Below are 27,797 nucleotides of genomic sequence, written 5' to 3'. Positions count from 1 at the left end.
TGCTTCTGGCTCCTAAGTACTGGGATTAAAAGCATGAACCACCATGCTAGGATAACAATTTTTAAAACTCCAACCCATCCTCTAATTTTGTGAAAACAATACCAACTTCAATGATGTAGTTATGTTCCTATCACTGAGACTCAATCAATTCACACTAGAGTTAGCTGCTAGGAATCTTAGAGGCCCTTAATTAAAAACTTAACAAATAGTGTTCCTTTCTTGACATGCATTACTACAGACAAATTGTTGTAGCACAGACCAGTATCTCCTTATAATTATTTTAAAAGTCTTTTTTCTAGAAGGGTTTCTTACCCGTCTTCAATTCCAGGTTGTAGATAGAGATGAGCATGCACAGGTCTCAATCTCTGAATCACATGGATACATAAACGCTGAAACATCTTTAAAGGAGAAACTCACATTAGGTAACAGACACTACAGGACGTAGCACATCTAGGTGTTGGTACACACCTGTAATGTTAGTACCCAGAAGGCAGAGGCATGAGCACTGGACATTGGAAGGCACAACTGTCAGAGACTGCAGGTACGGCTCAATGGTGGAGTGAATCTCACTATGCACCAAGGCCCTGAGTACAATTTCCCAGCACTAGAAAATTACTTTTTAAAAACATAGCTTTATGATAAGAGAGAAAACTCAAACTATTGGTTTCAGGAATATAGATATCAAACTCAAAAGCTTTATGACACATTCTCAGGTGGTACATATGTGCTGGAGAAGATACAAAGAAAATGATGCCCACATATATTAAGAGAAATATAGTGGTGCAGACTCTGTGGTGAAATGGAAAATGTTAAATGTAAGAATGACTATGTGACTAGCATTCCACTTTTAAGTATATACCAAAATTAAAATACTGATTAAAAATCATACAGACAAATGGTTATTATCAATATCCAAAACAGTCAGAAAATAGCAGTAAAGCTGGATATAGTGCCCCGGCCTCTAACACTGGCATTCTACAGGCAGAGCCAGGAGGACTGCCACAAGTGTCAGGCTGGCCTGGCTTATCTAGAAGTTCCAGGTCAGGCTCTGCTCAATAAAACAAAAAGTAATAGTCTCACATGTCCATCTAATGCACAGACAAACACAATTTGTCAATGGAGTATTTGCTGGGGAGGGGGGTAGATGAAGTATAGATAAAGTTATTTTTTTCTGTTTGTTAAGAACAGTTTCACTGTAGCTCTCAAATTAAGCCTTCTGAATGCTAGAGTTAGATTAGAGGCATGAGCCACCAATCCAGCTCCAGACACACATTTTAACATTGACAGATCTTAAGAAAATTAGGTCAAAGCAGCCAGTCATGAAAGAGAACACCATGACTCTATACAAAATGTTGAAGACAGGCTAATCCACAGAGATGGAAAACAGAGCAGCGTTCGGAGGAGTTGAAAGCATGAGGACAAAATAAGGGAAGACCACTAGATTTTCTGAGGTGATGATGTTTCACGTCTCAAGACTACACTTTCTACACCTCATTACCAGGAAAGGCTCTAACTATTCCCACACCAAAAGAACTACCCTTTAATAACAACTACAAGCGGCATAATTGAGATTAAGTTTTTGATAGAGCAAACATGGCTATAAAACAATGTTTAAATATTCACTGGATACACTTTCTAATGAGTTAAGCAGAAACAATTTTGATCCATTTGGCAATTCAGACTTTGGCACAAGAATAAATTTACCCCATTCATATATTATTGTGGGATACCACAATGCTCTAGGTAGACTCTGAGGATGAGAGAAGCCAGCAATAATAGCTGATTATTATATAAAGGAGAAAATTCCTGTCACTTCATAGTTACAACTGGTGTTACAAGAGCCGATGAAAACAAAAACAAATGACTTCTATGATAGGAGACAGAACTTTGAAAATTAATTTGAATGTCATTTATAGGCCAATTGAGAATAAACTGAAAGCCACTTTTTAAATAAGATAATCGTTCCTTACCTGTCTCACAATTTGATTAGGACATTTAATTAGTATCTGCATTGGCCACCAGTCATCGTCAGCCATGCGGTCTAAAAACCACTGTAAGAAAACAAGAGTATGATTTAACATTCACACACGACTTGTTAAATGGGCAAAATGCACATAAGGATATTTACTAGATGATTACATTTTTACTTACTAAACTGACTTGTCTAATAATTGTTACAAAAATCTTAAGTCTAAAATACTAAGGATTACTTCATTATAGGACTCTATAGACATCAATTCATTGTTGGATGAGAAAGCAATCTGAGGTACTTAAAGAAAAGAATTAGAAAGTGGCATGGAGACAGAAGAAAGGCGGTTTAAGAAAAATGTAAAATGTAGACCTTGTCCAAACACTGAATCAAACCAACGGAAACAGCTTGTTTGGCAACAGAGAAAACTAAGCACAGAATAATTTGCTGAACGTAAAGAAACTGCTTAATTCTAGTCAAAGAAATTGAATTATTGTTAGAGATATTTTTTTTTTAACTTCTCATCTGTTGATAGATATACTGAATAACTGAATATTTATTATTAAGGATATGAAGCTGGGTGTAGTGACACACACCTTTAATTCCAGCACTCAGGGGGTAGAGGACAGAGGATCTCTAAGTTTGAGGCCACATGGTCTACATTCCCAGGGAAGCCAGGGCTACACAGAGAAACTGTGTAGAAAATACAAAAGATATGCTTTCTGAACTTGGTCTACGAGCATATCTGCTGAAAGAAGGTATCAGAGAAGAGCTTAGGGATGGAAACATTAACTTCATGCAAGCTGGGTAGGGTAACAGGCAAAGCACCTTTTCATTTTGGCTTTTCCCCATATTTTATTTAAAATTTTCATTGAATTTCTGATGATCTGGTTCTCTTTTTGTATTACTGAAAGCTAAAATTACAGGAGAATATAAGAAACAAAAATCTTCAACTAATTTCATCATTTATGCACTATGCCACTATCTTCTATGACTGAAAAAGAAGCAAAAACTTGTATTACTAGGATGGTTTATACTTTTTTGGTTATTAGTAAAAGATTATATTGGGTTATTTAGTTTTATTATATTTTATGTGCACTGGTGTTTGCCAGCATGTATGTCTGTGCGAAGGTGTCAGATCTTGGAGTTATAGGTAACTGTGAGCTGCCTCTTGAATGCTGGGATTTGATTGAACCCAGGTCCTCTGGAAGAACAGTTGGTGCTCTTTAATCAATGGACCATTCTGCATGTATGTGTGCATAGTGTGTGTGTGCAGACACATGGGAGTCAGATGGGCTCAGGAGAAGGGACTGAATTCAGGACCCAAGGTTTGTGCAGTAAGTGCTATTAGCCACCTTGCTAGCGCCTAAATATATTAATTTATATTAAAATTCAAAGTAGTTATGAGCTCAGTGTGGTGGCGCACATCTGTAATACCAGTATTCAGGAGCTGAAGACAAGATGATTGCCTTTAGTTCAAAGTCAGAACAAAAGCCAATCAATTAACCAAGTAAACAAAACAAGTTAAGTGAGGGGTAGGAAAACTGGAAAGTGAGCAAAGTTCTGATTATAGGAGGAATAATTCTAGGGGTACTACATACAGCACAGTTAACTGAATGGTTTACTTGAACAGGATGAGAGTCTACCTTAGGTATCTTCATTCACATACAACACAAATAGTATCTACATGGTTATCAATTTACTAATTTGGTTGTGATATGTATCTTACAATGTACATATGTATCACAAGCATCAGCCAAGCATGGTGCTACACACCTATTAACACCAGGACTGCAAGGACAGAGAAAGACAGCTCTTTTTTGGGGAGGCAGTCTTACTACATAACTCAGGCTGACCCTAAACTCATCGTACGTATGTATGTATATGCATGCACACACACGCACGCGCATACAGCTCATGATTATCCTGTTTCTCCCATCTGTGTGCTGGGATTATCGTTGTGCAGGATCACACCTAACCTGAAATTTTATTTACACGTGTGTAATACTAAAGGGAAACTCCAAGACTATGAAAATGAATTAATGCTCAGTCTTCATAACAGATTTGAAATGCAAGCTATAACTTTCTAAGTGATATTAGGAATCGCCTTACATGGAACTATTATGACTCAGATATAAACAAGTTTGCTGCATTATCTTAGTTAAGATTTAAAAGAAAAAAAGACAAAACATTTCTATAATTAGAGAATTTTAAGCAATGAAGTTTGTTGTCATCTTACCTCACAGGCTGCTTGACTATTATTAAACTGTTTGGTCAGTAGCTCAATCCACTGAAGCATTGTTGGCTAAAATGTGAAAAAAAAAAAAAAAAAGTAAGACTTAAATCAATGATAACAAACACCAAACCCCATTTTTTTTTTAATTTTAAAAAAATGTAACTGACACAAAAATGTACAGAATAAAAGCACATACCTTCTCTTTTGAATGAATAAATGTCTCTAAAACAAAGGAAGTACTTAGCTGTTAAAAGAAAAAAAGGTTTAACTGAGCAAGAAAGACTCAATTACTGTAAAGCAATAAATCTAACAAAGCTATCTAAGCTTGTCATCACCTTTGCTGTCATTAGGGACACAGCTTTAGGATCTGGTAATGTGCTTGGAATACAACTGCACAGCTGCCACATAAACCTGAAAATTAAAAAAAAAAAAAAAAAGAGTTAAATTCTTAAAGAAGACTTTATTTAGAAACAGAAAAGAAGGAAGACTAAATTTATCCAAGCTTACCCAAAATAAGTGTGTTCAAAAATGTTTTTGTCTTGTAAAAATTGCATGTTGTCATGCCAAATCCACTAGAGGAAAAAAAAAGTTAGCATTTATCAGAAAGCAATTTATTTGATATATTTTAATATTTTTATTTAACAAGAAACTGTACAGTCTATGAACCCACAAAGGTAACAAAAAATATGCATCTAAAATTATGTTGACTTTTTTCTTTTAGGTATAAGGAGTATAAAAGTAGATTCTAGGGTTTGAGAGGTGGCTCAGTTATTAACAGTATTTGTTGTGTGTGTGAGACTGGGTTCAGTTCTCAACAGCGACCTGGTGGCTCATCACCAGCCAATATCTTTTGACTTCCGCAGACACTAGGCACACACATGGTGCACATACACAAATGCAGGCAACACACATACACAATATTTTAAAACATCTTATAGAGAGGTAGTTACTAACCCCAACCCCCTTTTAAAAAATATTTATTTTTGTGTGTATATATGCATGCATGTAAATGTATACCACTTGTGTATTTCTTGCTAATGGAGGCCAGAAGAGAGTATTGGAGTTCTTGCAACTAGAGTTACAAATAGTTACCTTGAAGATGCTGGGAGCCAAACTCTGTTCTCTCTCTGTAGGAACAACAAGTGTTCTTAACCACTGAGACATTGATCCAGCCCCACAACTTGCTCTTTAAAAAATATTTACCTGGGGGCTGGAGAGATGGCTCAGAGGTTAAGAGCACTGCCACTCTTTGAGAGGTTCTGAGTTTAATTCCCAGCAAACACATGGTGGCTCAAAACCATCTATAATGAGATCTGGTGCCCTCTTCTGGCATGAAGGCACATAAGCAGACAGACATTGAGCTCCTTGTCTAGGATGATGAGGTCTCAGCAAGAGCAGCAAGCATGTTAACTGCTGAGCCATTTTTCCTCTAGCCCCTCAGACGTATTTTCATCCATCTATCAAAAGCCAGTGTTGCTGTGACTTTTTTGTAAATATGCTAAGATCTAATTTGGATTATAGATATTGATGCTGTATTGTATGCTTTTACAAAGAGGTATTTACTACATAAACACCTAACGTAATTTAAACTGTTGCTAAAATCAAATTAATTTACCTCTAGTAACTCTGACGAAACATCAAATTTGTATTCTCTGCCATTTTCTTCTTCTGGTTCCATGCGTTTGTAAAACAGCATATATGCACTATGTGTCTTTATAAAGCAAGGGGAAACGTATTTTAATTTTTGACAAATGATAATTTCAAATTAGATAGTATACAATATTATTAAATTATTACATATGAAAAAAAATGATCACCTTTTCAAAGGAGAAATCCATAAATTTATCTGTAACCGAATCATAGGTTTTTGTCTGTGGAAAAAAAAAATTACTCAGCAAGATATATATACATATATATACATATATATATATGTATATATATATATGTGTGTGTGTGTGTATACATTATTTCATAAACACCTATGTAACACTTCAAAGTAACCTTGTAAATGACTTCAAAAATAATAGTACATTCATATAAATCCTATGTACACAGACTTGGGATGTGGTTCAGCGGTAGAGTACTTATTTAATATGTATAAGGATCTCTTGATACTGAGCAATACACACATGTTGCACGAAAAATAAAAGGACCTAGAGAATGATACTGGGTTCAAGCTTCAAGCTAAAGATCAGAAAAGCTGACACTAGCTTACTCTACCTCAGAATGAAAGGTGATCCTCCTCGCTCCATCAAACCTCAGATGAACCTCTCCTCAGCGTGGCTGGAGAATCCTAAGACTCCAATGTCTTCTTGTCCTCAATATGGATGGATCGAATGCCTGATACTGACTACTGAAAACCCTGCTATCTTTTATACCTTTCTAGTGCGGGGATTAAAGGCATATAATCCCAGGTGCTGAGATCATCTCTGTGTGAGGACTGGATCACTCTTGGGTAGATCTGCGTGGCCTTGGACTCCAAGAAATCTGCCTACCTCTTAATTCTGAGTCCTAGATTAAAGGTGTGTAGCACCACCTCCTAGTTTCTGGCTGCTGGGATTAAAACTGTGTATCGCCACTGCCTGATCTCTATAACTTGAGACTGACTCTGCTTTCTGAATCCTCAGGCAAGCTTTAATAAATCATAAATAATATATCACCATACACACAAATAATAACAATAACAAAACCACTCACCCAGAGATACATATATATCACAGTATTAAAGTAGTTGCCTAGCACATACAAAATCATAGTTTGAGCCACAACAGCCATCCAAAAAAAAAAAAAAAAAAAAAAAAAAAAAAAAAAAAAAAAAGGCCTACATAAGTCACAAATTTAGCTAGCATATCCTAACATCATTGCACACATTTTTAAGATGCTGAATACTATTAAATTGTGATGAACAATGCTGTTGTAACAACGAATAACAATTGAGAACATAGCAAACTAGTTGGTATGGACCTAATTTTTCTGAATATGGTTAAATGGAAATAAGTACTAAATATAATATGTATATTTTCAGCAACATTATGGGTAAGATAGATGAAATACATATTTTCTCTTTACTAGCCAGTGTTAAGAATGCTTCTGACACTGTTTTCTCTGAACATTCCCCCGCTTCTTAATCTTTTCATGGCCACTACAGACTTCCACTGATGACCCTAACTCAAAGGCTCAGAAGATGACTTTGTCATTGTCACCTTCCTTCCTGCAGCTACCAAGCTACACAGCTTGTCTGCCGTGTAGTTTCTCAAAACCAAATAAAATGATCCTCGAGGCTAAAAAAAAAACTAAGAACACAAACTCTCAAAATACTTAGCAATTTACCTCAATCTTTTGAAAATCAGAAATTTGAGCCTTGGAGCTACAATTATTTGCAGATAAAATGGAAGGGTCAGTTTATACATGAAGAATACAATTCATGGAAGATATTGGAAAAGAAAACTGAGCAAAGATTTAAAAAAAAAAAAAAAGGAAAAGGGAAGAAAAGGGAGGAAACAGGGAGAGTCTAGGAGTAGCACCAGAGGCCATATCTAGCTGGGTGGTGGTGCACACCTTTAATTCTAGCACCAGGGAGACAGTGCAGGTGGATCTCTGAGTTCAAGGCCAGCGGGTGTACAGAGTGAGTTTCAGGACAGTCAGCTCTACATAGAGAAACCCTGTCCCAAAAATCCAAAAAAAGGCTACCTCTAAATGTGTAGGGAAAAGAAGGGCTTATTAGTAAGTATATGTGACATAAGAAATGAAAAAAAAAATTTTAAAGGGAAATAACCTCGCTGTATAATGGATAAATTAGTTCTTGAAAACAAAGACTCTAAATATTCAAGTTAATTTAAAAAAAAAATATGTAAGAGAACAAGACCAGAAACTTGCAAAACTACCCACTAAAAGAAGAGATTTGTAATAGTGTTTTCTTTACTGTCCTTTATTTTTAAAAACACTTAAGAAAATGTTCTAAAAATAACAACTAGGATATGACTGGTTTCGACATAGACTAACTGTTCAAACATTGTCTTCTTTTTTCTAAACTGTAAGCCATAAGACTACTATTCCATTCAGATTGCAGACAAGAGAAAGAATAAGAATAATATATATATATATATTATATATAAATTAATGGGCCAGGCAGTGGTAGCAAACACCTTTAATCCCAGCACTTGGGAGGCTGAGGCAGAGGCAGGCAGATCTCCAGGTTAAAGGCCAGCCTGGTCTACAGAGTGAGTTCCAGGACACCCAGGGCTACACAGAGAAAACAAAACCAAAACTAAAAATAAATAAACGAGGAAATGAATACCGCCAAAAAATTCTTATGGCTTATTTATGAAATAAACTGGCTTCAAATATATGACTTATGGAACAACATTTTTCTTCTGTTTTTTTTTTCTTTTTTGAACATAAGGTCTTCACTATGTAGCTGACAGGCCTGAAACTCCTTATGTAAACAAGGCTGGTCTTGAACTCACAGAGATCCAAATACATCTGCTTGGAATTAAGTATGTACACAATCACACTTGGCACTAAGAATGAACAGTGAATGTATGTGGGTATCGAGTCTTTAATTGTTGTAGTTACAAAGATCAAATCGCAAGTCCTTGCACTCCTTAGGCAAATGCACTCCCACTGACCAGTAACATATTTAACAGAATTGCCATGGCCCAGGTTGCTGGGCAATGAAGAAACAATTATTTCAAATTATCAAAAATAAACTTCCTTGGGTAAGGTTTTCCAGATTATGTTAGTAAAGGGTAAATTCTTTTTGCTCTAATCCTATGGACTTTTTGAATAACAGGTTATGCTTAATCGTAATTTACCACTGTAACTTAATTTCTATCTTATGATTTAAATTTTTCGTTTTACCATCTTTATCAAACTATGGTTGAAAGCAGAAATAACAATTTGTAAACATTTCTTAGTGCCTGGTATATGCAGTGAGTATGAATCAAATAAATCTTGAATAATAGCAGGCATAATGATGTTAAGTGAGTCTGCTACAGAATTTTATGATAACTGGAAAGTCATAAACCATTTACAATTACTAAATCAAACTTACTGTCATCTCACCACCAAAGCATTCAGAGGCAAGCTGAGCAGAATCAAAAGGTTTTACCTCAGCATCATTAAAAAGATACCTACAATAAAGCACATGGTACCAGTCAAATGCATGTTTACTCGATATCTCTGTATAGTGTCTACTACTTTTTAAAAAAAGACTTAATTAGATGTATTAGCCACATTATTTGGTGAGATAAATTCTAATACTTTTTTTTTAAACTCTTCTAGAAACTGGAAGCATCATTTTTAAAAACAGCTAAAATTTGACACATCTGAACTGGGAATAGTTCAACGACAGAATATTAGCCTCACATCTGTACTCCATCCCTAGTGCGTGCGTGCATGCGCGCACACACACACAATCTGACAGATTCAATTATTAATGGATATTAATAAAAATAAAGAAGGTATGTTTAAAATGCAATATATAAAGTAGTTAGGAAAGATGAAGAAGTGTTGATAATCCTCTAACATGTGAGAGGTTGGAGGGAAGAAAAGTGTGAAAATGATGTAATTATAATTTTAAACAGAAAAAAAGTTTTTAAAAGGATGTTTTTGGCCATGATGCTTGTAAGAATCAGAAATAAGAGCTAAATGCAATTATTCTGCTAGCTGCATGTAGATCAATACAAGCTATCAGTTACGTATTTTGTTCAAAGCAGTACTTTAAAAATTAGAAGAGGGCCTAAGCACACATACAGTCCATATACACAGAAAATGTAAGGCCCATACATAAATTTAAGAACTGATTACTAGTTTTTGAAAGTTGCCTTCAATTAAAAAATAATTTTTTTTTTCTTTTCAGTTCAAAGCCAGTCTCGTCTACAGAGAGAGTTCCTGGACAGCCAAAGCTATACAAAAAGAAATCTAATCTAAAAATAAGTAATTATTTTTTTCTTTTTTTCTGGGCCACCAAGATGGCTCATCAGGTACTGGTAATTGCTGCCATGAATGACAACCTGAATTGGGTCTCCTTGGGACCAACATGGGAAATGAGAGAACCGATTTTAAAAAGATGTTCTCTGACCTCTATGCATCCACCCACCCATCTGCCTACCCATACAGACAAGATACATACACAAAGAACAAATGTTTAAAAAGTTATTTAATATTTTATTTTCCTGATTTCATAGAATTTTTCAGAAAACTAAAAATTTATCAGAAAAAGAGCTATCATAAACATATAATTTAACATATATATGCATACTTAAAAGCAGGAAGAAATCATTTTTAAAACCAAAGGAAAAACTTAGAACTTACCACTTATTGTTTTTATAAGCATGTGGATTGACTATATCTCTGATGAAACTGTAATAGTGGCCACCATCTGCTGTTCCTGTATGAACAGTCACGCCAATCAAGTCATACTCATAACTCTCTGTGTCTTTTGAATGGTCGATAACTTCTTTAAAACCTAATTTACATGAGATAATGGCAGTCACTTTGAAAACACAAAACAATGTCATTTTAAAATTAATTTTTATAAGGTATTTATGTACAGAAAAAGGCACAAAAACTTTATATATAAAATAGGTATATAAAAACACCTTGAAAAGCTACAGCCTACCACTACAAGGAATATATTATATAATTAACTGAAAAAAAAAATCAAAATTAACTAGTGCATAATTAAAAGCAACACCAATGTATCTGATAAACTGTGTGTTTAACTAGCCCTTTAAAATAGTATTGCCTGTGTTTTTTTTTTCCAAATTTAATTTTTACTATCAAAAGAAAAAAAAAGGACTTTTAGTCTTTTAGTCTCATGCTAAGCACTGTACTGATATATATTAGGAGTTTTGGTGTCCACAGAAATAAAGGCATCATTCTAATATGAACAATTTTAAAATCAAAAGGTAACGCTGTGTCAAAGGAATAAATCAGAGAACAAAAGATAGGATGCCAAACATCTTCTACCCACTTGAAAATGCCTACATGCCAATACTATACAACACACACTCTCTCTCTCTCTCTCTCTCTCTCTCTCTCTGTAGGAGCAAAACAGAGTAGATTTGCTTCACCGCACAACCTAAACTAAGAAGTAAAGAGATGGCCACAGTGTTAAAGTGGTTGCTGAGAAACCCGAATATGTCAGTAATGCTAAGACTTCAACACATCACCAAAGCCCTAAAAACTCCTTTATAATTCCATGTTCTCTCCATGCATGTAACAAAGCATCACATGGAAATACAGTGAAGCATTGTTAAGATGAAGTTTCACTTTGATTTTCAAAATGGTTTGATAAAAAGATGTGAAAAATTTGGTTGCATATAACAATGACTCTTCATTTTCAAATTTATTATTATGAAACCACTGACTGCGTCTTATAACTAACTTTATATAACATTAGATCTGTGACTGCATTCTACTCTCTTATCTTTGGAGAATTAGTAAGTTCTTTTGAAAAAATAGACAATAACTCACTATTTACATTTTTCAATTCCCACTCTGAGATGTTAAATGTTTACTGTATATTCATTAAAATGCTAAGCACTGGAGTTAAATATTAAACTGATCCTCCTACCTAAAGTTAGGATGGGATACTGGTTTTTTAAATTATTAAATTTTAAACATGACAACCCACATTATGTAACAAGGAACTTGGTAGTACAGAGAAATGTTAAGAGACAAGAGCTAGCTCCTTTTACTTTCTTATCCCATGCCGTTAAAAACTCATGAGATGGGATGGGTGTACTTAATCCTAGCACTTGAGAGGCAGAGTCAGGTGGGTCTCTGTGAGTTCGAGGCCAGTCTCAAGAGCCAAGGTTACAGAGTGAGACCCCGTCTCAACAAACAAAACAAAACGAACCCAAAAGCTCTATGGTTCTTGAGACAAATATCAATAAGCCTGAAATAGTTTGGTGGTTTTCTACTTGTGAAATAAATGTCATTGCTACTGAACTCACTATAATTAGGCTTCCTATTTTAACTTTTAAATCAAAATGTTCTGGCAAGAATAAGCAAAGATTTTTCTATCAATTATTTTTGGACCTACTCTTCCTGGGAGTGTTCCTTTTGGAGACTTTAAAATACAAATTCCTCATTGGGCATTGGTGGCGCAAGTCTTTACTCCAGCACTCGGGAGGCAGAGACAGGCGGGTCTCTGTGAGTTTAAGGCCAGACTGATCTACAGAGCTAGTTCCAGAACAGGCTCCAAAGCAATACAGAGGAACTCTGTCTTGAAAAGTAAAAATAAAAACAAACAAACAAAAACAAACAACAACAAAACCAAACAAACAAAAACTACAAATTCCTGTTTACTACTTGTTCAATTTAAAAGACAGTCTCTCATGGCTCCTAATATACACTCTCTAGTAGCAGACCAAGTAAAATGTGTGGGGAAGCATAGCTTTGGGATTTTGTCATTATTCTATTAATGTCCATTAATTCTATTTGTTGGTACTTTGTCATCTAAGACACTATCTTCATTGAAGTTTACAAGAATTGCATCCCTTTATAATTTTCATCATTCTTTAATCCATTTGAAAATAACCTATTCCAAACAGCTTTCTATTTTGGAACTTCTCTGATTAAAAAAATCTAATGGCCAGCAGGGCTTGGGAGCAAATGCCTATAATCCCAGAACTTGGGAGGCAGAGGCAGACAGAACGCTGAGGACAGCATGGTCTACATAATGAGTTAGAGGCCAGTCTGGTTTACAGAGTTCTGGGACACATAGGGCTACACAGAGAAACTGTCTTGAAAAACAAAATAAATCTAATAGTCATAAAATAAATAATTAGTAAAGAACAAAAATTGTCAATATGGCCCAAAGCCAAAAGCCTTTGGTTTATCTCATTGATCATTCTGTTACTCTTGTATTCAAGAACCTATTCCATCTTCTCAATCTTTTACTAAAACTCTGTATCTCTGCCTAAATAGTATTTTCTCATGGAAATCTTAATTCCTCAAGACTGTGACACATTGATTTAGTGTGGTAACATACTACAATTTCAGATTCAATGAAAACCACCTAGATTTCAGTTTTCCAAAGACATAAACAGTGACTGGGGAAAAAAATGCCTAGAACATGGTCCTCCAAGAGTCTAAATATTTATTAGCTAAGTGGGTAAATATATTATAATTACTGTCTCTAATGAAGTTTTCCTTTCTGGAATGGAGAGACAACCTGCTTTTCAAGAAGAGTTGGTTGGATTCCCAACACCAAAAGCGAGGATCACAACTATCCGTAAATCCAGTTGCAGGGGATGTAGTGCCCTCTTCTGGCCTCTGTGGGCACTGTATTTATATGGTACAAAGAAGTCCACACAGACATGGCACCCATATAAAAATACTTTTAATAAAAGTTTAATTAATTAATAAAAGTTTAATTAAGATTAAACTTAATTTTGAGAACCATGTGATTGACTTTAACATTAATGACATTTTCTCTTTTCATACCATTAACGTTAATGATATTTTCTCCATTCATGCAATTTTCTTATTAATAGGCTTAACAATAAACAGAGTATATAGAAATATGAACTTACCTTCTTTCCTGTCACTCTTTCCCATTAGAAAATCTTCTGTATAGGGTGTCATATCCAAACGCAAAGGGAAGGAAAAGTGTGTATTCACTTTCTCTTTCATCATTGTAACCATATTAAATGTATATCTCATAGTATTGAAACTCAGAATACGAGGTAATTTCTTAAAACATGCCCTGAGAAGTGGGAGAAGGGAAGGAAACAAAATTGTTACATATTTTAAAAATATCATAGTTCTATTTATATCTGTGCTACATTTATTCTAACAATCAACTTAAAGTAGCAATATTCTAAGTCACATAATTGTGTGTGTGTGTGTGTGTGTGTGTGTGTGTGTATATGTAGTGAAGGGTGCTTATCTGTTTAGGTACCTGTGGGAGGCCAGCTGTTAATGTTAGGGGTCATCTATTATTCACCATTGTATTTCTTTTATAGTTAAAATATATTATTTTTATTAGTGTGTGTACTTGTATGCACATTCTTACGTGTGTGAGATAGCATGTGCCATGGCATGGATGGTGCTGGTCTAATTCCACAATGTATGTCCCAACAATCAAACTGGATTGGCAAAAAATGCCTTTACTCACTGCGTCCCTGATGGCCCACTACCTTTTTTGTTTTGTTAAAGAAAGGGTCTCTCGATGAACCCTTACCATTTTTACCACTGGCACTGTCCTGTTTCTGCTTCACAGCACTGAGGTAGCAGACATACACGTCTATGCTGGCTTTTCATGTAGTGCTAGCTCAGTTTTTAAAGACTTTGAAATTTTATTTCTTTATGTGTATGTCTGTGTCTGAAGATCAGAGACAACTTCCAGAAGTCTAGCTTTTCTTTCCACCTTGCTGATACAGGGTCTCTTCTTTCTGCTATACTGTATCTTACTTTAGGAGTGCTGAGATGACACATGCATACACAACCATGTTCAGGGTTTTTATGAGGGTTCTAGTCGTTGAACCTAGGTCTTTATGCTTGTGCCATAAATGTTTTTAGCTGCCCCCCTCCGAGCATTTAAATACTAAGGGAAAGACAAAGGGATAGGAAGATGACACAGTTGGTAGGGCACCTGCTATGGAAGCATGAATACCTCAAGTTCAGATTTCCCATATTCATGTAAAAACCTGGGACAGTGCCATGTGCCACATTCACAGTACTAAGAAGAAAACAACAAGAGGGTCCTTGGGACTTGCTGGCCCAGCAGCCTACCTAATCAGCAGAGTCCCATGTTCAGTGAGAGGCCTTGTCTTAAAAAAACAAGATGGAAATCCAAGTGGTGGTGGTACATGACTTCCAGCACTCAGGCCAGCCTGATCTACAGAGTGAGTGCCAGGACAGGCTCCAAAACTACACAGAGAAACCCTATCTCAGAAACAATCAATCAATCAATCAAACAAACACACAAGACAGAGAGATACCCAACACTGACTTTGACTTCCACATATAATACATGCACATGTCTAAACACAGTACATACATGTACACTCACACACCATACACATCCAAATTGATATGTGAATCATGAAAGATCAGAAATACATAAAAGAGAGACTATAAAATTCTTTGCCTAAATTGGTAAAGGCAGTTAAGTTTTTTAAAAATTATTATTTTGAAAAGATTGATTTTTATTTATATGTATTTCAGTGTTTGTATATATACAAGCCACATGTGGTAGTAGCCATGGGGCCAGAAGGGGAATTGGTAACCTGAAGTTGGAGTTATGTTTTTGGTTTGGGATTTTTAAAGACAGGGTCTTGCTATTATAAAGCTCCTGGTATCCTAGATCTTCACTATGTAGACAAGACTAGCCTCTAACTCACAAAGATCCACTTGCCTCCTCCTCCCATGCTAGGATTAAAGGAGTGTATCCCAGTACACCCAACCCCCACAGCTGGAGTTATATACAGGCAGTTGAAAGCCATGGATGTGTGTGCTATGAATTGAACTCAGGTCCTCTAGAAGAACACCAAGTGTTCTTATTGACTGAGCCATCTCTCCAGTGCCTAGTTTTGCTATTTTTAATCGTTTGCTTGTATGTGTGTGTGTGTGGGGGGGGGCGCGTGAGGTGGGGGAAGCTGCATGTGCATGAATGTAAGTGCTCTCAAAAGCTCTCCTGGAGGGAGAGTTACAGGTGGTCGTGGGACACCCAACATGGGTAATGGGAAGTAAACAAAAATCCTTGGAAGAGCATTATGAACTCTTCACTAAGCCATCTTTCCGTCCCAATTAGCATCTCCCCCACTCCTTTAATTTTGAGGACAGTTCAAATTTTATTTTCTAAGAAACTCTATAAAGAACTATAACTCAAGGAAAAGTATTTATGATGAATGCAATAAAACATGAGCAATGAAAGTAGAGTCAACATGTACATTGCAAGAGGAAAACCAGTTTCAAAATATTGTAAAAAATTAATACTTTTACACTGAAATTTTAACTAACTCCCAAATCTAGCTTCCAAGCGAGAGTTCTGTCCATGTGGACTACTCTGTTCATCTGCATATGCAGTCTTAGACAACAGAATTTCAGAATTTGAAGCTAACTTTGATCTTTCTGTTATTCCATATCATCAATTGTTAAATAGTAAATAATTTTGATATTAATAATAGTAATAGTATTTTACAGCCAGGTGGTGGTAGCACACATCTTTAATTCCAAGGCTACACAGAGAAACCCTGTCTCAAAAAAATGGAGAAAAAAATAGTATTTTGCTACAACATGATGTTGTATTAACTGAATTTAATCATGTAAAGTTCTATAAGTACTTCCTAAATAAAAAATACTGTATAAAATTAGCTGTTATTCTTTAGGAACCAGTCTCTGTAAAATGACAAAAATGATCACTCTTCTTGTCTTTCATGTCTATCCTTAGAAAACACAAGATTTCTGGAAAGTCTGAAGATTCTTACTTTCAATCCTACTGTATGTGCTACATGAAAGCTCACTGAATAATAAAAATTATTGAGTGATACTGAGCTCCAAACAGCTATTATTACCTGAGTCACTATAATGTACTGTTTATTCACACTAATTACATCACATTTACACAGTTATGAAAGGTCGACACTGGATTATTCTTAGTCTACTGGTTGGTTTATATCAAAATAATAAAAATTAAATTTCAAAAAGTATTACCTTTTTTCAGCTCTGACTTTCTTTCCACAATGAGAACAAGTGTACATGTTGTCCCCTTCTAAGGTGTCTTTAATGGTAACTTCATCAAGAGATTCCTGTGTATACACACACATGGGGAATTTGACATAATTTAGAGCATGCAATTTGATCAGAATGCACAAAGAAAAATTTCCAAAAAGCAAATTCAAATTAAATTATTTTTTTCCCTCATATGAACTCTAACTTTTAAAAACTATTTATGTTTTGACTGGGAAATAACAATTTTTTGGTCTATCTCCAATACTTATTTAAATAGCAAAACATGAAAGAAAATACATGAAAACAGCTATTCTCGACAATGAATTTTGTGTGTGTGTGTGTGAATCAAAAAACAATCCCAAGTCATGTCCAATATCACTCACATAAATATTCTTCATATCTGCCACCTGGCACCTCACAGTATAAAACTCTTCAGCAGTCTGACTAACATGTTCACAATCCTAGATCAACAAACAAACAAAAATTAGAAATTTATTATAAGCTTAAAAAAAAAAAAAACCCTTATACAACAACAACAACAAAAAAGATATACTTACCAAGGACACAACATTGTTTGTAATCACACCTCCAAATAGACTTTTGACAGTATTTTTCTTTAATATAAAACAAGTAAAAGTCAGTGATTAAAATTCAAATTTGTATTAATTTCAAACAAATTTTTCAGTATTCTGATACTAACCAGTTCTGGAGACATCTCTTCTACTTTAGTAATCAGATCTGTAAAAAACTCTGTCATATCTTTCTGCTCCCCAGTATTAAGAGGCTGCTTGTCCATAGTGTATGTTTTACAAAAAGGTCTAGGGTTATATGCTTTGCACTCACTCTCCTGTAAGAGAAAGGGGGAGGAGGAAATTATCAAATAAGAAACAGCCAGAACATTCCTGAGTGAACAATAACAAGGTCATACAAGGTGGAATATTTCACTGATCCCAACACTTGGAAGGTAAAGGCAAGAGTATCAGGAATTCAAGGCTAGCCTTGGTTATACAGAATCTGAAACCTCTGGGTTTACAAGAGACCCTAGGTCAAAAATTTAATAAGAAAAACCCTAAATCTATCACAACAACAAAAAAAAAAAAAAAAAAAAAAAAAAACAAAACAATCTCTGCCCCTGCACAAAATAAGATAAAAACCAAATTCAAAACAGCAAAGCAACTGATAAACTTTTTTTCTGTTCCCTGCCCTTTGATACCTGGTTTCACTATGTAGCCCAAACAGACTTTAAAATAACTGTCCATCTATTACAGCCTTCTGTGTACTAGGACTGGAGAAGTGCTCCACTACACTCAGCTACACAACACTTTTTCCTGATAATCTCCCTACTTTCAACTTTTTCTTGAGTTGAATTGCATTTGTATTTTAATGGTCCTAGTGTTGAGATCAAAAAGTTAACCTTATGAAATCACTACTGGAACTCAAGGGACTTGGGTTTTAATTATTTGCAAGAGAGAAAATTTTAGGTACACTGATCTTTATACAATGCTATTAAAAGTAGTTTAGTTTAAAGCTGGGTGTTATGAGTAAGGAGGAGATTCAAGATGGAAGACGGAGAGAGCAGAATACCAGCCCCTCTCTCTGGTAAGGTAAGACCACGTGGAAGTACTTAGATTAATAGAAATGGGTTAATATTTGAGACAGAGCCAGCCAATAAGAAATGCTAGTAACAGGCTAACAGCTTTATATCTAATACAGCGTCTTTGTGTATTATTTGGGCTCAGATCGGCGGGAAAAACACAACCCCTAACAGCTGGGTGAGATGGCACATGCATTTAGTCATAGCACTCTGGAGGCAGAAGCATATGCAGGAGATCTCTTGAGTTTGAGGTCAGCCTAGTCTATTGAGTGAGTTCAGGGTCAGCCAAGGCTGATCTATGTGCAGAGAAACCCTTTTGGGGGTGGGGGGGTAGGGGGGGCAAAGGAGTAGTTTAAACAGCAGTTTCTGATTTTTGTCATTTGAAAAATGTTCCATCTTTCTTAAAAGAAAAACTTAAAAATCAAGACATAGTGGTGATACGCCCGTATTGCCATTACTCACTCACAAAGCTGGGACAGGATTTTAAGTACAAAGCCTACCTACCTATATAGTAACACCCTGTCCCCAAAACAAGATGATATTAAAAATCAGCATCAAACTAGTTTCTTTTCAAATCTTTTTTTAAAAAAAAAAAAAGTAAAGAAAAGAAAAAATACACTTATTCAGAAATATATATGACATCAGTCCTGAAGATTGTCACAGGTAAACTTCAATATCAGAACAAGAAGAGAAGCATGGAGATTTCAAAATGTTTTGTGGAATATAAGGTCTCTAGCTGACTAGACATCAGGAAGAAAATGGTAAAGACAAGAGAGATGCATTAGTACCTGCACAAGTGGGAAAGCAACTGGATGAGTGGCATGAACAAGACCATAAATACAATATTGCACATAAACAAGAAATAAATGTTTTAAAAAGTATTTTCTATCGTGACCTATGTGCATGTGCTTGTTCAGTGGTAAACAGTAAGCACTGAGCCAGGTGTTGATGGCATTTCCCTTCATTCCCAGCACCAGAAGGCAGAGACAGGCAGATCTTTGTGAGTTCGAGACCATCCTGGTCTACGGAGTAAGTTCCAGAACAGGCTCCAAGCTTCAGAGAAACCCTGTCTCAAAGGAAGGAAGGAAGGAAGGAAGGAAGGAAGGAAGGAAGGAAGGAAGGAAGGAAGGAAGGAAGGAAAAAAGGGAGGAAGGAGTGGTAAGCCCTGGAAACATATATAGACGTATCATTATATATACTGGATAGGTTTTGTTGATGTGTTGATGTATGTATGTATGTATGTATGTATGTATGTATGTATGTATGTAGAGAGAGACATATATATGCATGTGATAACAACTGGTGGGGGAAAGGCTATGTATTGAAGGAGAGCAGGGAGGTATATATAGGAAAACTTAGAGGAAGGGTTAGGGAAGAGAGAAATGTAACTAAAAATTATAATTGCAAAATAAAAAAAGGTATAAAGAAAAGGAAGGAAGGAAGGAAGGAAGGAAGTTTGATAGATGCTGACCAGGTGGTGATGGCAAATGCCTTAAATCCCAGCAGAGTTCAAGGCCAGCCTGGTCTACATTCCAGGACAGCAAGGGCTGTTACATTCAGAAACCCTGCCTTGCCCCAAAAAAATAAAATCATAAAAAATATTATTTTTTTTATTTTAAACTTTATGTATGTGTGTTTATCCAAGGAAGCCAGAGCTAGATTTATAAGCAACTTTGAACTTATATGAGTGTTACGAACCAAATGCAACAATCTTTTAAGAAGAACTAAATGGTTTTAAGTGAGGTATTGATATAAAAAAAGATCTTTGCTCTTTTAAGGCAGGGTTTCTCTGTGTAGCCCTAGCTGTCTTGAAACTTGATCTCTAGACCAGGCCTGCCTCTGCCTCCCAAGTGCAGCTGGAGTTAAAGTCATGTACCATCGGCTTAAGATCTTTTTTTAAAATATTAAATACTTTTACCACTATGATGCCAAAACTTAAAAGGAACAAAGATAAATCAGTTAAAAAACCTGCATAAAAGAGGTAAACCAGCTGGGTGGTGGTGGTGCATATCTTTAATCCCAGCATTTTGAAGGGCTGTGAGTTCTAGGGCAGCCTGGTCTACAAAGTGAGTTCTAGGACAACCAGAGCTACACAGAGAACCCTGTGTCAGGGCAGTTGGGGTAAAGGATCAGGCTGTAGGCAAACCTGTAGGGCATCTTGTAAATTATTTATTGATGGGGGAGGGTCCACTTCACTGTGAGTAGGGCCATCTCTGGGTTGTGGTCCTGGGTTCTATAAGAAAGCAGGCTGAACCAGGCAGTAAGCAGCACTCCTCTATGGCCTCTGTATCGACTCCTGCCTCCAAGTTCCTGCTCTGGTTGAGTCCTGACTTCCTTCAGCAATGGGCTATAATGTGGAAGCCAAATACACCCTTTCTTCCCCACCTTGCTTTTTGGTCGTGGTATTTTATCACAGCAATAGAAATTCTAACTAACAGGTTAGTTCTAACAACCAGGTAGGAAAAAAAGACTAGAAATAAATGACAAGTGAACAGAACATAGGTAACTCACTTGTGATTGTTAAGGAAGAGAAATAACTAAAAAGAAATCAATTTGAAAACAATACGTCTTAACAAAAACCCTACAATCTTCATGGTCACTATCATAGATTTTTTTTTTTTTTTTTTTTTTTTTTTGGTTAAAAGATAGTTTTTCTCCACATTTTCAAACATACCATTAAATATGTAAACATTTTCTGAAGCTCCAAAAGAGTGGTTTTGTGCTTCATATCTTCTGAATACTGAAAGTCAAGAAGAAACTTGGTCAGAACACTAATGGTGACATGTTGGATTTCCTAGTAGACCTACAATGTGCTAAATACCAACCCTCTTTATCCTTGTTTCTCTATACAAGAAAACACCTCATATTTCACTCTGTCATCATCATTATATCCTTGGGAAATCATTCCATTACAAGATATACAGTGATGGCCACTGATGGGAAACTGGAGAGATACCATTTTTAAAAATTGCTTTCTACAATTCCCTTACAGAAGCTATTGCATATATTACAAATCACATTTTTGTATCAATTATATCTTTACTTTTTCTGGAACAGTATACTTCAACACTAAAGAGGAATATTGTCCATGATTTTATAAACCATCTATAAACATCAAAACACTACAAACCAGGATTGGGAAATATGGCTATGCTTACAACCTAATTGCTTTTACTTATTTTTTAGTTTATTATTTTGTGAGTGTTGTATACATATGGTGGAAGCCAGAAGTCAGCCAATGGTGTTGACTTCAGGAGCTGTCACCCTATTTTTTGATACATGCCACTGTGACTGTTCTTTGGCTAGATCTCCTCCCAACAATATCACAATGGGCACCACCATACCTGGCTTTTTTTTCATGGGTGCTAAGTGTCAAATTCAGAATGTTGTGGCTTGTGCAACCAAGCTCTTTCCTGAAATAGTCATTCTCCCTTAAAAAAATGACAATAGCCCATGTGGTGCTTTGAATAAGAATGGCCCCCATAGGTTCATATATTTGAATGCTTAGAGAGTGTCACTGTTTGTAAGGATGAGGAGGTGAGGACTTAGAGGCAATACATTATTAGGGGTGGGTTTTATGATTTAAAAGCCCGAGCTGGACCCAGTGGCTCTCTCTCCTTTCTTTCTTCCTGCTGCTACCTGTGAATCCAGATGCAGCCACCATGCTCCCTGCCATGGACTAATGTTCTGAAATTGTATGTGAGCCCCAATTATATGTTTCCTTTATAGGAGTTGTTGTGCTCACAGTGTCTCTTCATAGCAAAACAACAGCGACTAAGACAGCCTGAAACTGGAATTCTCCTACTCCCACCTCTCAAGTGCTGAATCACAGTATGCCTCCATGCCTACGGGAGTTAGTTCTGAACACAGGCTCATCAAACACCAAGTAGACGAGGTTAAACTTCAATTCCAGTATTAAATCAATAAGGGAGGATTTACCACCATTGCAAGTTATTAACTAATTCTGAAGCTACTCGAGTATTATGGCATATTAACTCTACCATTTGTTCAGAATGATAACAGTTATTTGTGCCAATCTTGTCAAGAATAAAAATAACATGGTGTAGCTGTTTAAGAGCTTGTTAAGGATACGCAGTAAGGATTAAGAGAAAAAGAGAGCGCAATCTGTCCAGGATATATTAAAAAAAAAAAGTTTTATAGCTGTAATAGGTCGGAATAAAAGGGATCAACAAATTAGGAAAAAACAAAAACAAAAACCTATAGTATTCATACTTTCAATATGACAGTCCAGATATTTCATAAGATTATGAAGTCACTTAAAATGTAAATTTCCAAAAAGTGCTACCTCAGAAAGCAATTCCAGAACTTGAGGGATAAGAGCAGTTGAACTAAACTGTTTAGTTTACCCTCAACTAAAACTGTTTAAGTGAGTCTGAGACTGCTCTAGGACATAGCACAAGAGAACTTTTCATAAAGATAAAATAGATAAATGTTCTCTTTTTTGATACAGGGTCTTTCTCTGTGTCTTGTAACTCAGCAGACTTCCCTCAATCTCAGAGATCTACCCATCTCAGACTCCCCAGTTGTTGAGTTTAAAGTGCACACTACCATACCTAGCTATGTAAAGCAATTTTTAAAAATACATAATGTTATGTAGATCAAGATTCAATTAAAATTTATTTTATTTTTGATTCTGTTGTGTGTTTGTGTCTACACATGGGAAATGAGAACAGGTGTCTGTGGTGAACAGAAGAGGACGTAGGAGCTCTGAGTAGCCTGACATGGGTGCTGGGAACTGAACACTTGCCTTTGGAAGAACAGGAAGTGATATAAACCTCTTTAGTCCTGCGGTGTAGTTTTTAACTGAAAATGTGACTTAAAAGATCTACTCAAAATAAGCACATCTAGTGTTCTTTCTGTTGATACTAATTATAGACAATGCTAAAATTTTAAAGTGTTCATTAACATGCACAAAAAAGTATCAAAAGTTACAACCAAGTCAGTATCTGGGGGGGAGGGGGTATCACTGAAAACACGATTCTTTGGCACCTCCTGCTTTTACAAAACAAATGTGCCCACTCAATTTAGTTACAAGAGTTCCTATAAATTAAATGAACCTACTATGGAACTATTGTTAGCTATCATTAATCAATATAGACATTACATTTTTAAATCCAACATAACTAAACCTAAACTCATATGAGTATAATATAAATTGGGTTAACTTGAAGGCCATTCAAAAAAGGCATAAAATCAGATGTAAAAACAAACAAAAACCATGAAGCACTTATTACTCAAAGTAGGTACATAAACACATTATTTTGAGCTAGGAATAAAAGAAACAAAATCAATATCTGATTATTACTCTGCTTGTTTGAATGTTTACTTAATTTTATGTGATTAAAATATGTATTTATTTTTATTGAACTACAATATTAACTGTGCATACTGAGTAATAAACTCTACAAACTATATTGTACTTTGAGAATTAAATGATTCCACATAATGAATCAAGTAAGTGTAAATAAAATTAAAATATACTAAGTTAGCCATGTTCTTGGTATTAAGCAATATATTATTACATTAAACGAAGATTTATGAATAATTACTTCATTTATATTTTGAAACTCTACCTTAGCAGTGAAGACAGCTTGCCTTGCCTCAGGTATCATATAAAGTTGCTGAATAGTAGAAGCCAAATAACATGTAGCTCCAAGGTTAGTTAGGCCAACAAATCGGCATTCTGCACGCACATCCTCATGAGGCCAGTAGTCCCATTTATAAGGTGCATGGGCTGCTGATAAAAGAGGGAGAAGATACCCCCAAACAAACTTAAACACATCTTGATCTGATTAGCAACTACCACCTCCATCAATTACCTAAATAAGACGTATAGAATATTATAATTTAAAAATTTAATTATGTAAAAACATACTTTAAAACTAATTAATTATAAAAATTCAAACAACAGGTAAAGCTTGGTATTACATTATTTTATGCAAAGAAAGCCCAATTATTTAAAGTATTTCAAGATTTTCTACATTTCTCTATTAAAAAGGAATGCCAAATATTTTATCAAAGTGTAACAAAGTATGTGAAAAGCAGATTCGTTAAACAACATCATTTGATTTTTCATTTCGTGGTTCAATTCTATAAAGAAGTATCAAAAAAAAAAGAATGCTTACACTGCATGTGCTGTGCCATAACCCAGTTGTGTATTAGCCTGTAGTTCTCAACAGACCCTTTTACCATCTCTACCAACAAATCATATGCAGCAGCCCTTGAAGAGTGTGATTTGCATTTTGGCTGCCGCCGGTCCTTTAGACTTGGCAACAAAAACAGAAGATTGAAGATATCTCTTAAAAATTCCTAGGGGGTAAGAAGAAAGCAGGTTTTATCTAAACTTGGATATCAATTATATTCCAAATATATTAACACAAAAAAGAAAATGGATAATGGGCTAACTGCAATTTAAAAGTTTATAGCAGGCTGGGCAGTAGTGGCGCACTCCTTTACTCCCAACACTGAGGAGACAAAGGCAGATGAGTTCGAGGCCAGCCCGGTCTACACAGCGAGTTTCAGGACAGCCTCCGAAGCTAAAGAGAAACCCTGTCTCGAAAAACCAAAAAGTTCATAACGGTATTATACATCATTATCATCATCTGAAAAATCTTACCAATATTACTTTTTCTTGGAGAAAATGGAATGGAAGGGGCACGTTATTATTATTTTTCATTTGTAAATTGCCAAGAGATTCTATTAGGCCTTGTTATTCCCTATTTGTCAAGTCCTATGGGAGCTTCTCCATCTGGTTAACAGCAAGAACAGCAGTACCTCACCCAAGCTGAGGGACAGTCACTCAGGAACAATAGTGCTGCTGTGGACATGGGTATAGGGCTGTCCCTCTGACAGCAGCCATCAACTGCTGAAAGTTCCTCAACTAAGAAAGAAACTTCATATCCACCTCATCTTTTCTCATTATTTTCCCTTTGCCTTTTCGTTCACCTGGTTATCTCTTACACATTCCAAGAATTACTAGCGTATTTACATGGGTATAATACCACACAGGGTACTGAGCAGAACACTGTAATATATGAACATTCAAATACCATTTTTTAATAAGACTGGTCTTTGGTTGAAGTCTGAAAATTTGACTTGTAATATCAGATGTTCCTTCAGTGACAGAAGTGGCTCACTGTACCTGACTACATGTTTATGCTAAACATTTGTTTTACTTTTAGAAATCTCGAAAATCATTAACTGGAAACATAGGACAGGGAGAATTAATCATTTTACCTCCACAGACATGATTATCACTATCTAAGGATATTAGAGCACAAGAGAAAACGTTAAAAAATTTACATAGGAAACATTAAAGCAGACATTCTACTACATTCTGCTAAGTAACAGGAATTAAAAAAAAATTATGTTCTAAATATATAGTCTAAGCTTCCTATTTTCAATGTTAATTCAGATTCCATCATCAAGTTCTAGCAAATTTGTTTGGACATATTTTTGTAAACCAACAAAACACACAATGTAAAAAGCCTCAATTGCATATTTTAAAACATACCTGTCCTTCCCTTGAAAACTTGAAGGGTGGCTTGTGTTTAATAACACTTGTTGCAAGTCTTAGAAGTCCCGAAAGCCCATCATCTTCTATATTACCATCTAGGTGATCAAGGATCTCCCTGCTATTAATAAAAAGAACACAAGCAAAGATAAAATAAAGATTTTTTAAAATCTTTGCTCAATAATGTAATTATCAATTCTGCATCAGATTTTACCTGCGAATACAGTCAGCCAAATGTCTTGCCAAAGCATCTAAATCGAGGAGTGTTGTCTTAAGAAAAAAACAAAAACAAAAAGGAACAAAATTCAAATACAGATTTTTGGTTTTGGTGTTAAACAGATTAGAAAAGCAAATTATTTCCTTATATTTAATAAAAGTTGCATTTTGCAAATTAAGTTATAAATTCAAAGTATCCATTCTTCTACATGATATCAATTTAAAGAAAAAAAAAACAATAATTTTAAATGCATCACTAACAACAGTGCCATCAAAAATAAATCACAGTAATATACCCCTTTGGTCTCTCTAAGTACTCAGGAGGCAGAGGCTGGCAGATCTCTGTAAGTTTGAGGTCAGCCTGGTCTATAGAGCAAGCTCCATGGCAACCAGGGCTACACAAAGAAACCCTGTCATGAATAATGATGATGATAGATTATGATAGCCACAGTATTAAATTTGGTAGAACAGTAAGCAACTGAGAAGAAGCTACATTTTTCAAGATGTAATTTAAACATAGGCTAGTGATGTGCAATACCACAGTACATTGGTCCCAGTCCTAACGTTTGTTTCCACTGTAAGCATACTGGACCAAAGTTTTAATAAAGAACTAAAAATTACAGTTAATTTATGCCATGTTTAATTTTATAACTGAAGAAACAAAATAGAAACAGGTTTTATAAACTGAACTCAATCTAAGACAGCTCTCAAAGAAACTACAGCTCTAAAAGGAAAATTACTTTGACTAGAACTAAAACTTGTTCATTAACGTAATAAGTAAATAGGTAGGTAATACCAGATGTAAAAGAAAATTGCTTATCTGATATCAGTATTTAAAAAGTAGCAATTAACTAAAAACTTGTTCAATATTAATTTTGTAAATACTTCCCAAATGAAAAGACTTTGCCAAGTTACTTGTAAAACTAAAAATGAGATAGTATTAGCACTACAGGCTATTTTTATATTGTGTATATTCTATACTTTTATTTTTATGCATACAAAAGAGAAATGCTTCCCAAATATTGAAACAGATCCTCCTTATGTTATTCTCACTTCCTTAGAATTAGTATAGATACATTTCTAGAAAGAAAATGGAAAATCTATGTGGCAACTTTATCTTCAAAAGTTATCTAAATATTTATTTGTAGCTGGGTGTGATGGGATACACATTTAATCCCATAACTTATATGTCTGAAATGAAATGTTACTTTAATTTCTTATCTTAAAATGATTTCAATTGAAACTTAATTGTTAATCTTCCCATATTTACATAAACTTTTAGTTTACATATCAGGACTCTAAACCCACCTGTTATTATAAAAAGATACACATACAACTTCAAACACCAATTTCAGGACTGGAGAAATGGCTTCAGGGTTAAGAACATGATGTTCTTCCGGAGAACCCAAGTTTGGTCTCCAGGACCCACAATAAGAGTACACCAACACCTACGACTAAAGGTCTAGGCCCTACAGTGCTTCTCAACCTTCCTAGAGCTGCCACCCTTCAGTACAGGTCCTCATTTTGTGGTGACCACCAACCACAAAATTATTTTGTCGTT

The 27,797-nt window shown here is 35.4% G+C and overlaps 1 protein-coding gene across 5 annotated transcripts in view; it reads right to left on the bottom strand.

Annotated features, from left to right (window-relative positions):
* Window positions 1–27,797, bottom strand: part of Usp34 (ubiquitin specific peptidase 34) — a 186,190-nt gene that overhangs the window by 35,808 nt on the left and 122,585 nt on the right. For 4 of the 5 annotated variants that reach the window (XM_051200494.1, XM_051200497.1, XM_051200496.1 and 1 more), the window contains 20 exons: window positions 26,235–26,290; window positions 26,021–26,141; window positions 24,633–24,816; window positions 24,081–24,244; window positions 21,161–21,226; window positions 17,593–17,739; window positions 17,450–17,506; window positions 17,276–17,353; window positions 16,875–16,969; window positions 13,751–13,923; window positions 10,521–10,674; window positions 9,259–9,337; window positions 6,023–6,076; window positions 5,821–5,916; window positions 4,713–4,777; window positions 4,541–4,616; window positions 4,402–4,449; window positions 4,209–4,274; window positions 1,971–2,051; window positions 313–398 (listed from right to left, as the gene is read on the bottom strand). In XM_051200494.1, the coding sequence (XP_051056451.1) occupies window positions 313–398; window positions 1,971–2,051; window positions 4,209–4,274; window positions 4,402–4,449; window positions 4,541–4,616; window positions 4,713–4,777; window positions 5,821–5,916; window positions 6,023–6,076; window positions 9,259–9,337; window positions 10,521–10,674; window positions 13,751–13,923; window positions 16,875–16,969; window positions 17,276–17,353; window positions 17,450–17,506; window positions 17,593–17,739; window positions 21,161–21,226; window positions 24,081–24,244; window positions 24,633–24,816; window positions 26,021–26,141; window positions 26,235–26,290 (1,946 nt within the window). The remainder of the gene's footprint in view (window positions 1–312; window positions 399–1,970; window positions 2,052–4,208; window positions 4,275–4,401; window positions 4,450–4,540; window positions 4,617–4,712; window positions 4,778–5,820; window positions 5,917–6,022; window positions 6,077–9,258; window positions 9,338–10,520; window positions 10,675–13,750; window positions 13,924–16,874; window positions 16,970–17,275; window positions 17,354–17,449; window positions 17,507–17,592; window positions 17,740–21,160; window positions 21,227–24,080; window positions 24,245–24,632; window positions 24,817–26,020; window positions 26,142–26,234; window positions 26,291–27,797) is intronic. The other variant, XM_051200495.1, reaches the window with a different exon arrangement.

Source organism: Phodopus roborovskii, unplaced genomic scaffold (genome assembly GCF_943737965.1).
Source record: "Phodopus roborovskii unplaced genomic scaffold, PHOROB, whole genome shotgun sequence".
Classification (NCBI taxonomy): Eukaryota; Metazoa; Chordata; class Mammalia; order Rodentia; family Cricetidae; genus Phodopus; species Phodopus roborovskii.
The sequence above is the reverse complement of the archived record's forward strand: the minus strand, read 5'-3'. Positions and strand labels throughout refer to the sequence as shown.